This window comes from Varanus komodoensis, unplaced genomic scaffold (genome assembly GCF_004798865.1).
Source record: "Varanus komodoensis strain SLA01 unplaced genomic scaffold, ASM479886v1 scaffold13_3, whole genome shotgun sequence".
In the NCBI taxonomy this organism is placed as follows: domain Eukaryota; kingdom Metazoa; phylum Chordata; class Lepidosauria; order Squamata; family Varanidae; genus Varanus; species Varanus komodoensis.
The window spans coordinates 7,654,791-7,667,362 of record NW_025335409.1 but is presented as its reverse complement, the minus strand read 5'-3'; the positions used below and the strand labels follow the sequence as shown (position 1 = coordinate 7,667,362).

Sequence of the window (12,572 nt, the reverse complement as noted above, 5' to 3'; positions counted from 1 at the left end):
GAAATCATTCAGTTGATGTCAGGAAGTGAATCTACTGGATTCAAAACACATGCACTAAACAATGTCCACTAAGCTATGCAGGCCATTTACAGGTCCTCTTGATTGCATCAATGACATTTAATTTAGGGTGGCCATGGCCATATGCCCTCTGTTACACAGGACCACACTCTGTTTGAGGAACTGTCCTGTTCAATTCCAGCTTAAAGGGAAAGAACCATAATGCCTGAACAGCAAACTGGACAAGCAAGCACACAGATTGCTTGGTCACAATCTTCTACTCTATGATGAGATGTAGTTCTAAGTTATCATTATTTCAAAATGTCCATATATTCACATACATACATACATACATACATACATACATACATATATATATATATGCAATTTTTGTGTGTCAACATCCTTTTCTATAATTTGTTTTGCTGAATTAGTTTCATTTTGGGGCTGATGCATTAGTGGCCACCTAAGGACTTAAGAGCATCCACCAAGGCAACAGGAATGCAGGGATACTTTACAGAGGACTAGCAGGATGGAAAGGGGTGCACCCACAGACACTTTCTTGTCCAAAGCCATTTCACATTAACAAAAGGTCTATTTGGTCACCAGATGAAGTTAACTACAGGTTATCTTAGTCTGTTTTATGAGCCAAAAAGAGGAGCAAACCCCCTCTGTGAAGAACAACTCTACACAACCCCCCTCCCCGCCAGAAATAAAAACCATTGAGAGAAAGCATTTTTATGCTCATTTGATCAGAGGCCCAACTATCTTTATGCAGATTAAGGGTTGATAGGCCAAGGATTACTATGCAGACTTTATTGTGATGCACTGATGCAAGAAAGACTACCTGTAGCAGCTGAAACTGAAATTTACTCTTATATTGATTCAATTTGCCCTGGGGAAAACATTTAGTCAAACATAGGCTTTTCAAATGTAGTATTTGTCTTGCCTGACACATTTATGTCTGGGGTGACAAAATGTTCCCCCCCGAGCAAAGATCAGTTTAAAAAAAGGTCAAAGGACAGGTACATAAATGAGAGACGTTGGTTTTCTTGTTCTAAAAATTAACTTTGCATGGTCAGATGCGATATTTATTACAGACCCCTCTTTTGATAAAGCAATTGATATTTCTTTCAGCTTACTCACTTTCATGACTCACAAGCAAGTACCAGCACCTATTTTATATAACTTAAAATCATAGAGACATTTAAGGAAGCCATCCTCTAATATTTTTCAGTCCCACAGGATTGGCATTGTGGGAGGACCCTATGAGCCATGGAGGCTGGGTGATAGAGGTATAGGAACCACGGAGATGAAGAGGTTTGCAGGAGTCAAAGAAGCTTAACTCTAATGATGATGAATTTGGCAAACAGAGGAAGCAAAGTGAAGGAAGGACATCCTGGGTATGTGGCCATGTCTTCACATTGCACTAAAGGTCAAATGTTTCCATGCTGTTCCTGGGAATGTTTTGATTTTAACATAACATTTCACTAGATTTGAAATTCTCAAGCATAGTATGTTAAACACTTTTAACTGTAAAAACTATGTCCCAAATGATTTATAAAATGAACAGCTTTGTGTGAAAGATATAAAAAAGTTTATTTTTCTTACATAACAGCCATGTAGTTTTTAAATTATAAATTCCCATATAAATAGAACAGTTGCAGCAGAGCAAAAAGAATGTGTTAAAGCAGAACTTTGCTATCATGAAACTATAACCATACAGCCATTATGTTAAGCAAAAACATACATGGCTCTTCTTTGGCATTCCCACAGTAAATCATTATTCAGCGAGACAGGCTCTTCCATTGTACAGGACATTCTTCAAACAATAGCACTGAAATCAAAGGGGATGATTCTCCTTGTAATTCTAGGTTCTTGCACAGAAGAGGCATATGGTACAAACATATGTGTGATAAGAGTACATTACAACTCTTCTCCTCTTCTGTGAGCATGAAGATTAAATAGAGGTTTGACAGCTGAAAATGTAGGAAAGGGAAAAGAGCATCCCAGTAGTGATATGCTATTGAATGCAATGGAAAGTCAGGTCACTGGTGACCAAGCATTGATTGTCTTCACAAACATCTAAAGCGCTTAAAACAGTACTTACTGAGGAAAAGTTTTTGTGAAAGTAATTTATATACCATGATATACTGTTGGTAGTTTATATTTGATTGAATAAAAACTGCAGAAACAGCAAACAAACATAATGGTATTAAGTACCCTATTTACAATAGGATGCAGAATGCTGTTTTCATATATCCAAATGAATACTGTACACAGATGTTAGTAATTTTTGCCAAAAAAAAGGGGGGAAGGGAGACCTGACTTCTTTGACTTCCTGCATTTAAACAGCTGTACAGCTCTAGAATGTATTTTTATTACGATCACAATAACACTTCAAAAATTACAAAGCAGACAATATATATGCAAATTATATATACATATATCCATACAGTATACAAAATGAGACAGTGCAGTTCTAAACCTGGAGTGCTATAACTGACATCAGACACCTATGAAATGCGTTCAAGCTTCAATATTGCAATTTGGGGGTTTTTTCCACCTCTAATTTGTGGCACTGGAAAATTCTTGCAGTACTTTACACTTTTTTGATATATTTTGAAATCAAAAAGGGTGTTCATTTTTACAAGAATTTCTGCTGCCCATTTCAATTGTGCTAGAAGAGAAGCCTCCTTTGAAATAAGTATCTGGCTTGTTAAAATGATGCCTTGCCATATTCCTGGTCAATCCAAAGAAAACATCTTCATTTTTTCTGCAAGCTCTTGTCGAACCTCAATATGTTTTCTTAGGTTTTGCACTTCGTGTGGCAGATTAATATCCCATACAGACACACACGATTGTATTCCTGTGAACAAATGGGGGATGGGGTGACTTAGAATATTAAACAGAAAAAAATCTGCAACATTTTTCATTTTTCCTCATTCTAAGAAGCAGAGGTAAAGCACTATAAAACCTTATGAAATAATACATTGTTTAATGGATGAGTGAGGGACACACAGTTAAGGGCACAAAGTAGACATGACAGCAAGAAACTCAGTTGAGCAAGCTAGCTAACTTCTATTTTCTTTTTCATCAAATCTGGCATGAGTGAGGCTCACATGCATTCTTAATTCCTTCATGTGGTGCCGATAAGTGCCATGAAGGCCTCACATAAGAAAAGTCCCCAGTTTGTTACAGGGCAGAGTGGTTTTTTTCAGGGTGAAAATGTTATCTCTGGATAATCTCAAACTAGAACAAATACATTTAGTGGTGGCATTACATAAAGGGTGTGGTGTTCTATTACGTAATAAAATGATTCATTCCTACCTTTAGCATATTTGTTGTCTTCATTCTGACTTTTATGGCAGTAGCCCAGCACCAAAACAACATTTCTGAGAGTACCTTTTACCAGAAAGCAGGAAAAATTATCATTGTTAGCAGTACTTAGATTTAAAATTCTATGCATGCACTGGGGAAGGGAAGGACTTTGTTGTTTCTTCTAAAGGTTCCCAAACATTTTACAGGGGGTTTTCAGGGACAGCAGGAAAGTCTCTATCTAATTAGAGTTTTGGATCCAAACCTCTATTTTTTATGGAGTTCCAAAATGCAAGGCTGAATGTTGTTATGACAGATACTTTTTATGATTTAATACTCCCTCTTTGGTATGGTTCATTTTTGGAAAAGGCCATATGAAGATGAGGTAAGAATCTAAAGAAAATTTGAGGGTTGCTAAGTCATGTTCAGAAAATGATCAAGAGAAAGTAAAACTGACTTTTTGTAACACAATGAGTTGATTGCAAGTCTGGTTGTAGTGAAGATTTAATCAAAACCTAGCAAGGAAGTCCTGTCTAAAAGGAATTAAGCAAAAGTACACAGGAAGGAGAAAACATTGGTCTTGGTACATATTCCAGGGATCATGAGATTAACCAGGAAAGAGCTAGAAGGAATAAGTTCACTAAGAAAGATTTAATGAATTCCAGTTTGGATTAAAATGTCTCACTGAGAGGCAGATCACAATAATGGTGATACAATGGAAGTTTTACTGACTCATTCAAATTACCCCTCCTTTCTTCTTAAGAGAAATTAGGAAATCAGAAGTATGTTTGGTTCCAACATGGATCCAGTTCAAAGCTCACCCACCAACCATCCATGCCTGTGTCTAAGCAGCTACAAGGGTCATCCTTGCTGGATAAAACTTCAAGATAGGTTTTTGCTTATGGGCCTTCAATTTTTTGTTTAAAGCAGGGTTCTCATCCCCATTCTCTTCCACAGGCTATGCAGTGTGCTTTTCTCTTAAGCATTAAGAAGTGTGAATGTGTATGATTTATGTTTTGCTCCCTTGCCTTTTACATTGGTAACATTTGAACTGCAGTTTTTGACTTTGTATCTCTTCTATTTTTCATGTGATAAAAGCAAAAGCTCTTGTGCCTCTCAGGAGAGTGTGAGGTTGGATACACATCATAGATAGGTACCTACTAGGACATATCTCAATTGTAACAGTGTCATCAAAGAAATAACCAGCAGATGGCAGGAGGCAAAGATAAGATAGAACCACAATTCTGCTAGAATTGTAACAAGTAGTTCTATTGCACCAAATGTTGTTCTCGGGGGTTTTTCAGTTAGGAGGAGATGTCTTTAGGGCTTTAGCTCATGTAGCAAGCAATAGCAAATCTAACATAAGGCTGCAACCTTATACACATTTATCTGGGAGTACATTCCATCAAAAATAATGAAACTTCCTTTGACTAAAGAATGCTTGACAAAACTTTTAAAATATTACATCTACTTGTGAACCTTGCCAAGGTCAACACAATTTAATTCAAAATGACTGATGCCTAATTTGTTCAGTGATTATGTTCCAGTGCAACTTAGCCAGGCCAGAGTGACATGCAGATGCAATACATGTATTGGTTTGGTGGAAGATAAAACTCTTTTAAGCATGATGCCAAACAAACTGCATCCTTATCTAAATTTGATCTAAGCTGTCATATCACTTGTTCTGTTTAATGGTTTTCCATTAATTAGCTTCCATGACCATGCACAACACAGCTATTTCCAAAGGACTGGAATAATGAAAATGGTATTAAGAACAAAAATCTAACATCAGCTTTGAGAAAGTGAGAGAATTACCACCAGCTACCCAGCCTAGAGTGCATTCATATTACCAAAACAGATTCCAAAGTTATTAGAATGGTGCTGAAATGGCTTCTTCTTCCATCTGCTGCTGAGTTCCTCACTCTCTCCAATTTTATTATCCTGGATCTCAGGAATGGCTTATAAAGTCTTAAGCAAGTGGTTCTTTGGTAATTGCTTCCAAGAACAGTCCCATGGTTCCTGGGAGGGATCACAGGATGCTGTGGAATACCCCTTTCCCAGAGGCTGAAGGCACAATTCTCCCCTTTCCCTCCCCTCCGCATGGGGAAAATCCAGGTGAAGATTCCCTCACTGCCATCGCAGTCACCATGGTGACTCCTATTCTGAAGCCCCAACAGTGACCTTGGAAGAAGGGTGGGGAGAGAGAAAGGGACAAATGCACGCATGCACTTGTAGCATCGAAAATAGTTTCTATATATGCTTCACTTACCTAGCTGGGCTGTCAACATGAGTCTAACAGAATCACAGAAATCACTTATGATTCTTATGGGCAGACGTGTGGAGAGGTCAAGCAATAAAATGTGCCCTCCCCCAGTGCCTATCCAGAGGGCTGTGTTCTTTTGCAGGCAGAGGCTCTTCACTCTTCCAGGATATGCAAGTTTTTGTATAGATTCATGATTTAGCTTTGGTACCTCCTTTCTTTAATATGAGAGAGAGAGAGAGAGAGAGAGAGAGAGAGAGAGAGAGAGAGAGAGAGAAAATTTAAAATAGGCATGCCATGAGTGGAGCTGACTAGGACCTGGGGTCAGATTAGATGGCCTAGGAGACCCCCTCTGCCTCACTCTGTTTCTGTGCTTCTAAAATATAGGATGCCATTTATGTTAAAACTGCACAAGATTGTGTCTTCCTTTTTGATCCTTTTACAAATTTTGGTAAGCACGTAACAGGACCATTATTCAACTGGATGGATATGCTCCCATGCTGTTTTGCCTTTGCACAATTTCATAGAATTCTACAAGTAAACATCTAGTTTATGCAACCTTTTTCCAAAAGTAGAAGTGGAACCAATGAAAGAGTGGAGGACATGATCCAAAATGGCAAGCCTGTTCCCAATTCTCTCTCCTTAGCTCTGCACTGTGAAGTTATATAATGCCATGATTTGTGACCCTCTTCCTGACAGCTCAGGGCAGCCAATGCTGTTATCTGGTGTTATGGTGACATGCAGGACGTTACCATTCCACCAGTCACATGTTGCCATTATTACATGTTAAAGGACATGCAAAACAAGTATGCCATTTTTGGCAGTAGTCCCAGTTTTCTTGTAATATTTAGTTCTGTCCCAACAAAGAATACGTGATGTATTCCTTTGACCTTATGTTGTGGCCAATGTCAATTCTACTTGGAAAGAGCCACTGAAATGAATGGAGCTTAAGTAAAGCAACTATGGATGCAACACACTGGATAAACATCTTTGCCACAGTACAGAGAAGCACAAACTGCTCTCAGACATTTAAGAAGCCCTAAGAAGAAAGGGCTTCCAGGTCAAAGAAAAGGGGTTCTTTTTAATATGCTTGAGGATTGGAGCAGCTTTCCCCAACCTAGTATCCTCCAGATGTGTTGAAATGCAAGTGCCACAGGTAATGGCCATGCTGGCTGAGAATTATGGGAGTTGTAGTCCAACACATCTGGAGAACACCAGATTGGGGAAAGGTGGCTTACAAAATGTGCATCCATCATTAGTAATAAATCTTGCTCTTGTAACATGCTTTATTTCTTCCCTCCAAAACTTAGTTTTATTGTAAGGATAATAAGTTCATATGGATACCTCTGAACAGCAGAACGTTACAAATTTCACCATGAAGTTTTTTCTCCACTGTTTCTTTTTTTAATGCATGCTTTCATGGAACTTGGGAATGGGAACAGATTCATGTCCAAAAGCACAGTTAATCTGTGTAGATCACATACATGCTGGTGACTTCAGCTGGATTTCTGTACTGGGCCTCCATGAGGCTACATCTGTGTAGGCCTCTGTTCTCATTTCTCAAGCTTCTGACATGTGACAAAAGGCACTGCTTTGTCTCTCTTTCTGTTATTTCTGACTTAAGACAATAAGACAACCAAACTATGAACCTGGAAAGCTGCCATGTGTATGGACTTCTAGGTACCTTATAGGTCAGATACAAAAAACGTTTAAGTAATCCTTACTTGATTCCTAAGTAATCAAGCAAGGATTACTTAATTACTTTTCTTATTTTTCAAGTAAGTAAGTAATCAAGTTAGGCTGACTGTAATATTGGACCAGTTAGCGGAAGAGAGAAGGCCAAGAATTGAAGAACTGTATAACAAAAAGCAATATTCATGCTCTTACACTGTGGTATCTAATGTTTGTTTTGCTAGAAGTTCCAACCCTGACAGGAAAATGATAGTTCTGTTTTAGCATGAGGATTTTATTTTTTGAATCAGCTTGCTGTCCTAAGACATCTCTATTTTTTCTGTGACAGCTCTATGCAAGATGTCTCACACTCACTTTAGAAAATGAACACAGTCGATTAGTTCATACATTTTCTCCGTCTTTTTATCCCATATTTCCACAAAATAGCTATTCTTCTTTGCCACGTAGATGGATTTGTCTACTGCTATTGAAATAATATTGGCATCACTGTAATCCTTGTGCCATAATCTGAGATGCAAAAGAGACAATCAGAATGATATATTATGTCTCAGTATACATTTCTTCACATAAATGATAAACTTTTGAAAAAATGAACACCTCTGAAAAAGCTCTGTGGACTTTTTATTTTCATTGCCTGAGATCCAAAATGGCACACACAGAGCTCTCACATATGTGCTTTTGCCACTGTAGTGGTTCACCTTCCCTGAAAATTTCCATTTGAGGGTCAGGATACCCCTTCAGCCAATTGATTTGCATCATCCTACTTGAGCAACACCATTTTAATTCTGAGCCCCTTTTGCAGTTTTAACTATCATAGAAAAAATGTGGTTCCTAAGAATTCAACTGACTTGACCAATCAAAAAAACAAAGTATGTTTAATACAAATTAAGCCATGTCATCTATATAGTATTTAGTGAAATAAACTGTATTTCCATACAATTATTTTTGGACAATGGTTTCCATGCCACAAGGAATCTTATTTTGTAGACCTATGCAAACATTGCCATTAATTATGCTCAATAAAGATTTGATTGATATTCCATTGGTCCTGACCAGAATATTTCCTGGACATCCATGAGTTTTAGATCAGTTTCTGGATGTAAACAGGCACCAGGGAAAATCAGCAGAAATTGCAATGGCTACAAAAATGTATTCCAAAGCATTTATAAAAAAAACACCTCAATAAATGGAACAAATGCATGTGGGAACGTTATACAGCATTTATGCAAACATAAAAATACCTTAGCCCCCTAAAGTTCAGTCAAATGAATTCAAGACACACAGTACCTTTGAAAACTAGAAACAATTCAGTTACTCTTATTGTATGAATTATATTTTATAGTCGATGAGGCCAAATAAGTATCCCTGTTGTTGTTGTTGTTGATGGAACCCTATCATTTCGACACTGTCAAAAATAGGCAGATCAGATTATTTATTACTTTTCTATACTGCCCAGTAGTTGAAGCTTTTTAGGTGTTAACAAATAAATGTAAAGTGCAACAACTAAAAAGTAAAACAAGATATTTAGAAATACTGGACACAGTTTTCAGCATTTGTAAGCCACTCAGAGAAACTTCAGCTTATGTGGTGGCATAGAAGTGGAATGAAATAGATAGTTTGGAGAAAGCAAGCAGGAGAAACAAAACCAACTTGTTTTAACTAAAAAAAACTTACATTTGGCTTTTCTTTGTCTCAATTAGTTTTTGGACAGAGAAATCAGTGGACAATGATACAATCTTTGTCCCACAGCCTCCCCAGATGCAATTTTTTTCAGATGAATAATTAGAGTCACTTAAACACATAAGTGGAGTGCTGATGTTCCCAAGTGGTAAGACCTTCAAGGGTGCAGCTCCTTTGCACTGGAAACATTGAAAACAGTGAAAAAATCTTTAAGCATTGATTGAACAGCAATAATTTATGAAAATATCCAGACATGACTGCCTGAGAGGCTAGCTGATGATGGCTCTTGGTTTATGGGAAGGAGAGTCATGTCTACCAGTCCCGCTTCACAGGGTTTCACTGTGAGTAACACACACTGGCAAGCTTGGCTTTCCTAGAATTCTTCAAGGAGCACTACATTCCAAGGTGAAAACAGGCTGGTCACTAACGGCTGAAAACTTTTCAAGAGACCAACATGAAGGCATGTTTTAGCAGGACATGTCCTATGGTTAGGCAAAGTCAGGTTGCAGATACATAGATGTAGCAAAAAGTTTGGAGGGCACAGCTGAGTGTCTGCCCCGTGCCTCTTAAGCTAGCCTGCTGCCTTCAGGCGTTCAGGAAGAAGTTGTCCCATTGGCAGCATTGAAGGGCAATCAATTGGCAGTCTAGTCAGCTTTTGTATATGGAATAGGAGGATCCTTGCTCTTCACCTCATTGTCTTGAGTAAGTCTCACCTTGTAGTGTGAACAGGTCTTCACACCAAAGTCATTCCCAGTGCAGGGCCAGGACACTAAAGCCTTATGAAGAATCATATTTGGCATTCCTGCTCATATGTTAGAATGTCTGATTTGCACTAATTTACATACAATTTATGATGCAGACAAGTGCCCCCTCCCACAGTCTCATTCCTATCCACTCCATCCTGACCCATTTCTAAAATGTCCTGCAATACAGAGACTATCTAAATCCATATGCATATCCACAATACAACTGCTTGGCATTTAGCACAGACTGGAATCATGGGCACCGCTTCCCTGCATGATAGTTACACAATAGCCAGCACATTTTCACCTATTAGCAGTGGCCAGGATTCAAACAGTCCCAAATGATTTTTTCCTATTATTTCATTTGAACAGCAGGTCTATATGGCAGACCGAAGTCCTCATGATGTGTAATCCTCTTTCAGAGAATGTCATGTGCCTGCTTTTCGAGGGATACCTCCTTTAAGATTGCTGGACATGGTTCTTTGGATCCAAGGCAGCATGATGCCAGTGGATTTCTGATCAAAAGATTTAGTTACAGCACACAGTTCAGCAGAACAAACAAGGAAGTCTGATGTTGTCAAAAGATGACATTTGTGAAGTACTGTGGATTTAATGGATGAGTTATTGTAACACTGACCTATCCGTGCATGTGCATGGGTGGGGGAGTGGTACTAGTGGTAAAAAAGAATGCCAGCTTGCAAACACTGAAAGGGAATTCTCTAAAGCAGGGGTCTTCAAACTTTTTTTTTACCAGGGAGACAGTTGAAAGGTGCCGGTACTGGGCGCGGGCCGGAAAGGTGGTGTTGGTGGTGCATGCGGGCCAGCACAGGGGCGGGGGAGGCGCGTGCGAGCGCGGGCTGAGGCGGGGGGCACAGCAACGCGAGGAGGGTGCGCAAGGCAGCAGTTTGCTTGTTTGGAGATCGTTTTCTTGGAGTGAGCAAACCAGTGCCTCCCTGTGCTTGGGGCGAGGTGGGCGGCAGCAGGCGCACGCATGGGTGCAAGTGCACACGCAGCAGGTCCAAATGGGCTTGGCGGGCCGGATAAAGGACCTAAAGTATGGGTCCTAAAACATTAAAGCGTTCAATTTATTACATAAAGCATGGGTCCTCAAACTACGGCCCGGGGGCCGGATCCGGCCCACCATGCCCATTTATCCGGCCCATCATGCCCATTTGTACTCGCCACATGCACACACGCACATGTGCCTGCCGCCGCCCACCTTGCCCCGCACGCAGGGAGGCAGCAATCTGCTCACTTGTAGAAAACAATCTCCAAGCGGTCAAGCCGTTGCCTCGTGCGCCCGCCTCGTGGCGCGTGCCCGCCCCTGCCTCCCCTGTCCTCCCCTCATGCCCTGCCCCCACCTCAGTGCACGTGCCTGCACATGCTCCCCTCCCTGCGCTGGCCAGCGCACACTGCTGGCACCACCTTTCCAGCCTGCGCCCAGCCTGTGCCCAGCACCAGCACCTTTCAACTGGCCCCCTGGTGGAAAAGTTTGAGGACCCCTGCTCTAAAGAAAGGCTTCACAGCAGTTAACCTAGCCTATTTTCACATGTTAATGAAAGAGAAAGAGAGCAACAGAAGAAAGAAATATAAGCAGCAGGAGGATTAGTACTGGCAACTTATAAAGGACAATGAAAATATTCAGCAATTCTTGTCACAGTTTTAGGAAGCTATCCTGAACAACAGCCTTCCCCAACCTTCTGTCTCCCAGACATGTTTGGGCTGCAACACCCAGAATTCCCAGTCAATGGCTGCTGGATGAGAATTCTAGGAATTGCAGTCTAAATGCTCTGAAGGCCACCAGGCTGGGGAAGACTGCTGAACAAGAAAGCCCAGGATTCAATAGTATCATATTTATTTGGAGCTCTTTGAAAAGAAAGCCATCTCTTTCTTTTCTATCCACATGAAAATTCTAATGTATAATATATGCATTTCAGTGTTATATAATTTCTGGAAGACAGCACTGTATACGTACCCTTACTGCTCTGTCTTCAAAAACTGCTAGCTGTCCATCAGCTGTACCAACTAAAAAGAAATTCTTCTGCTTGCTGTAATAAAAAAGGAATTATATACATGTATTACTAAACTAAGTCTATCACATAACCCGCTGTATGTCTTACAGAGATTTTACTGCATTCCTGAAGAGCAAAATTGCATAGACCCTGTGTTAGTTAACAGCAGTAATATACAAGCACAAATTAATAACGAACAAGCACTTCATGTATATATGAAATGTATTCAACTTTCCATTTTCTATCCTATCCTAAAAATGGTCTTGCCATTTGACCTACACTGAAAGTGAGTAACAATTCTGTCAACAGCCATCCCTCAAACCGCCCTGTAACATGCAGGAATGGATACACAGCTATGCAAAATTCTTCCCAGAATGGTAATTTGTTGTATTTTTCCGAAAGATTGCCACAAAGAAAAAAAATGCTATGATGTTTAACCTAGAATCATACTCATCCATACTTTTGCTTTGCAGAAAAGCTGCAGTAAAGACATGTGACAGAATCTGTCATCTTCTGGAGTTGGTGCCTGCGCGTCTCATCTTGTGTGTGAAAAGCCCACAACAAGCCAGATTGTGTTCCTGCTGCAATCCAGTTTTCCTTTTCTGCAGGAAGAGTCACCAAAGCTAAGCACAATATTCTAGTGTCTGCAAGATCCTGGGAAGGGGAAAGATGAATCATTGGCCTAGATTCTATTAAAAAAACCCAGACATGTTCATTGTTCTAGACTAGTTTTAGCTTTTATCTCCCCTTCTCCAAAGGAAAGCCTGAGTTGCATTTTTTATTCTCTCTAAAAGCTGTTGTAGGCCAATACACAAAGGTAAAGCATTAACCAACTTCTTTCCTCCCGCCATCTCTCTACTTGAGGTCAGA

The 12,572-nt window shown here is 39.9% G+C and overlaps 1 protein-coding gene across 5 annotated transcripts in view; it reads right to left on the bottom strand.

The window, feature by feature from the left end:
• Window positions 1-1,571: 1,571 nt before the first annotated feature.
• The window catches only part of LRRK2 (leucine rich repeat kinase 2), a 93,715-nt gene continuing 82,714 nt past the window's right edge, over window positions 1,572-12,572 (bottom strand). For 4 of the 5 annotated variants that reach the window (XM_044423221.1, XM_044423223.1, XM_044423224.1 and 1 more), the window contains 7 exons: window positions 12,163-12,356; window positions 11,666-11,738; window positions 8,942-9,126; window positions 7,622-7,774; window positions 5,585-5,793; window positions 3,328-3,402; window positions 1,572-2,866 (listed from right to left, as the gene is read on the bottom strand). In XM_044423221.1, the coding sequence (XP_044279156.1) occupies window positions 2,745-2,866; window positions 3,328-3,402; window positions 5,585-5,793; window positions 7,622-7,774; window positions 8,942-9,126; window positions 11,666-11,738; window positions 12,163-12,356 (1,011 nt within the window). In that variant the 3' untranslated portion in view covers window positions 1,572-2,744. Of the gene's footprint in view, window positions 2,867-3,327; window positions 3,403-5,584; window positions 5,794-7,621; window positions 7,775-8,941; window positions 9,127-11,665; window positions 11,739-12,162; window positions 12,357-12,572 lie in introns of those variants that run through there. The other variant, XM_044423222.1, reaches the window with a different exon arrangement.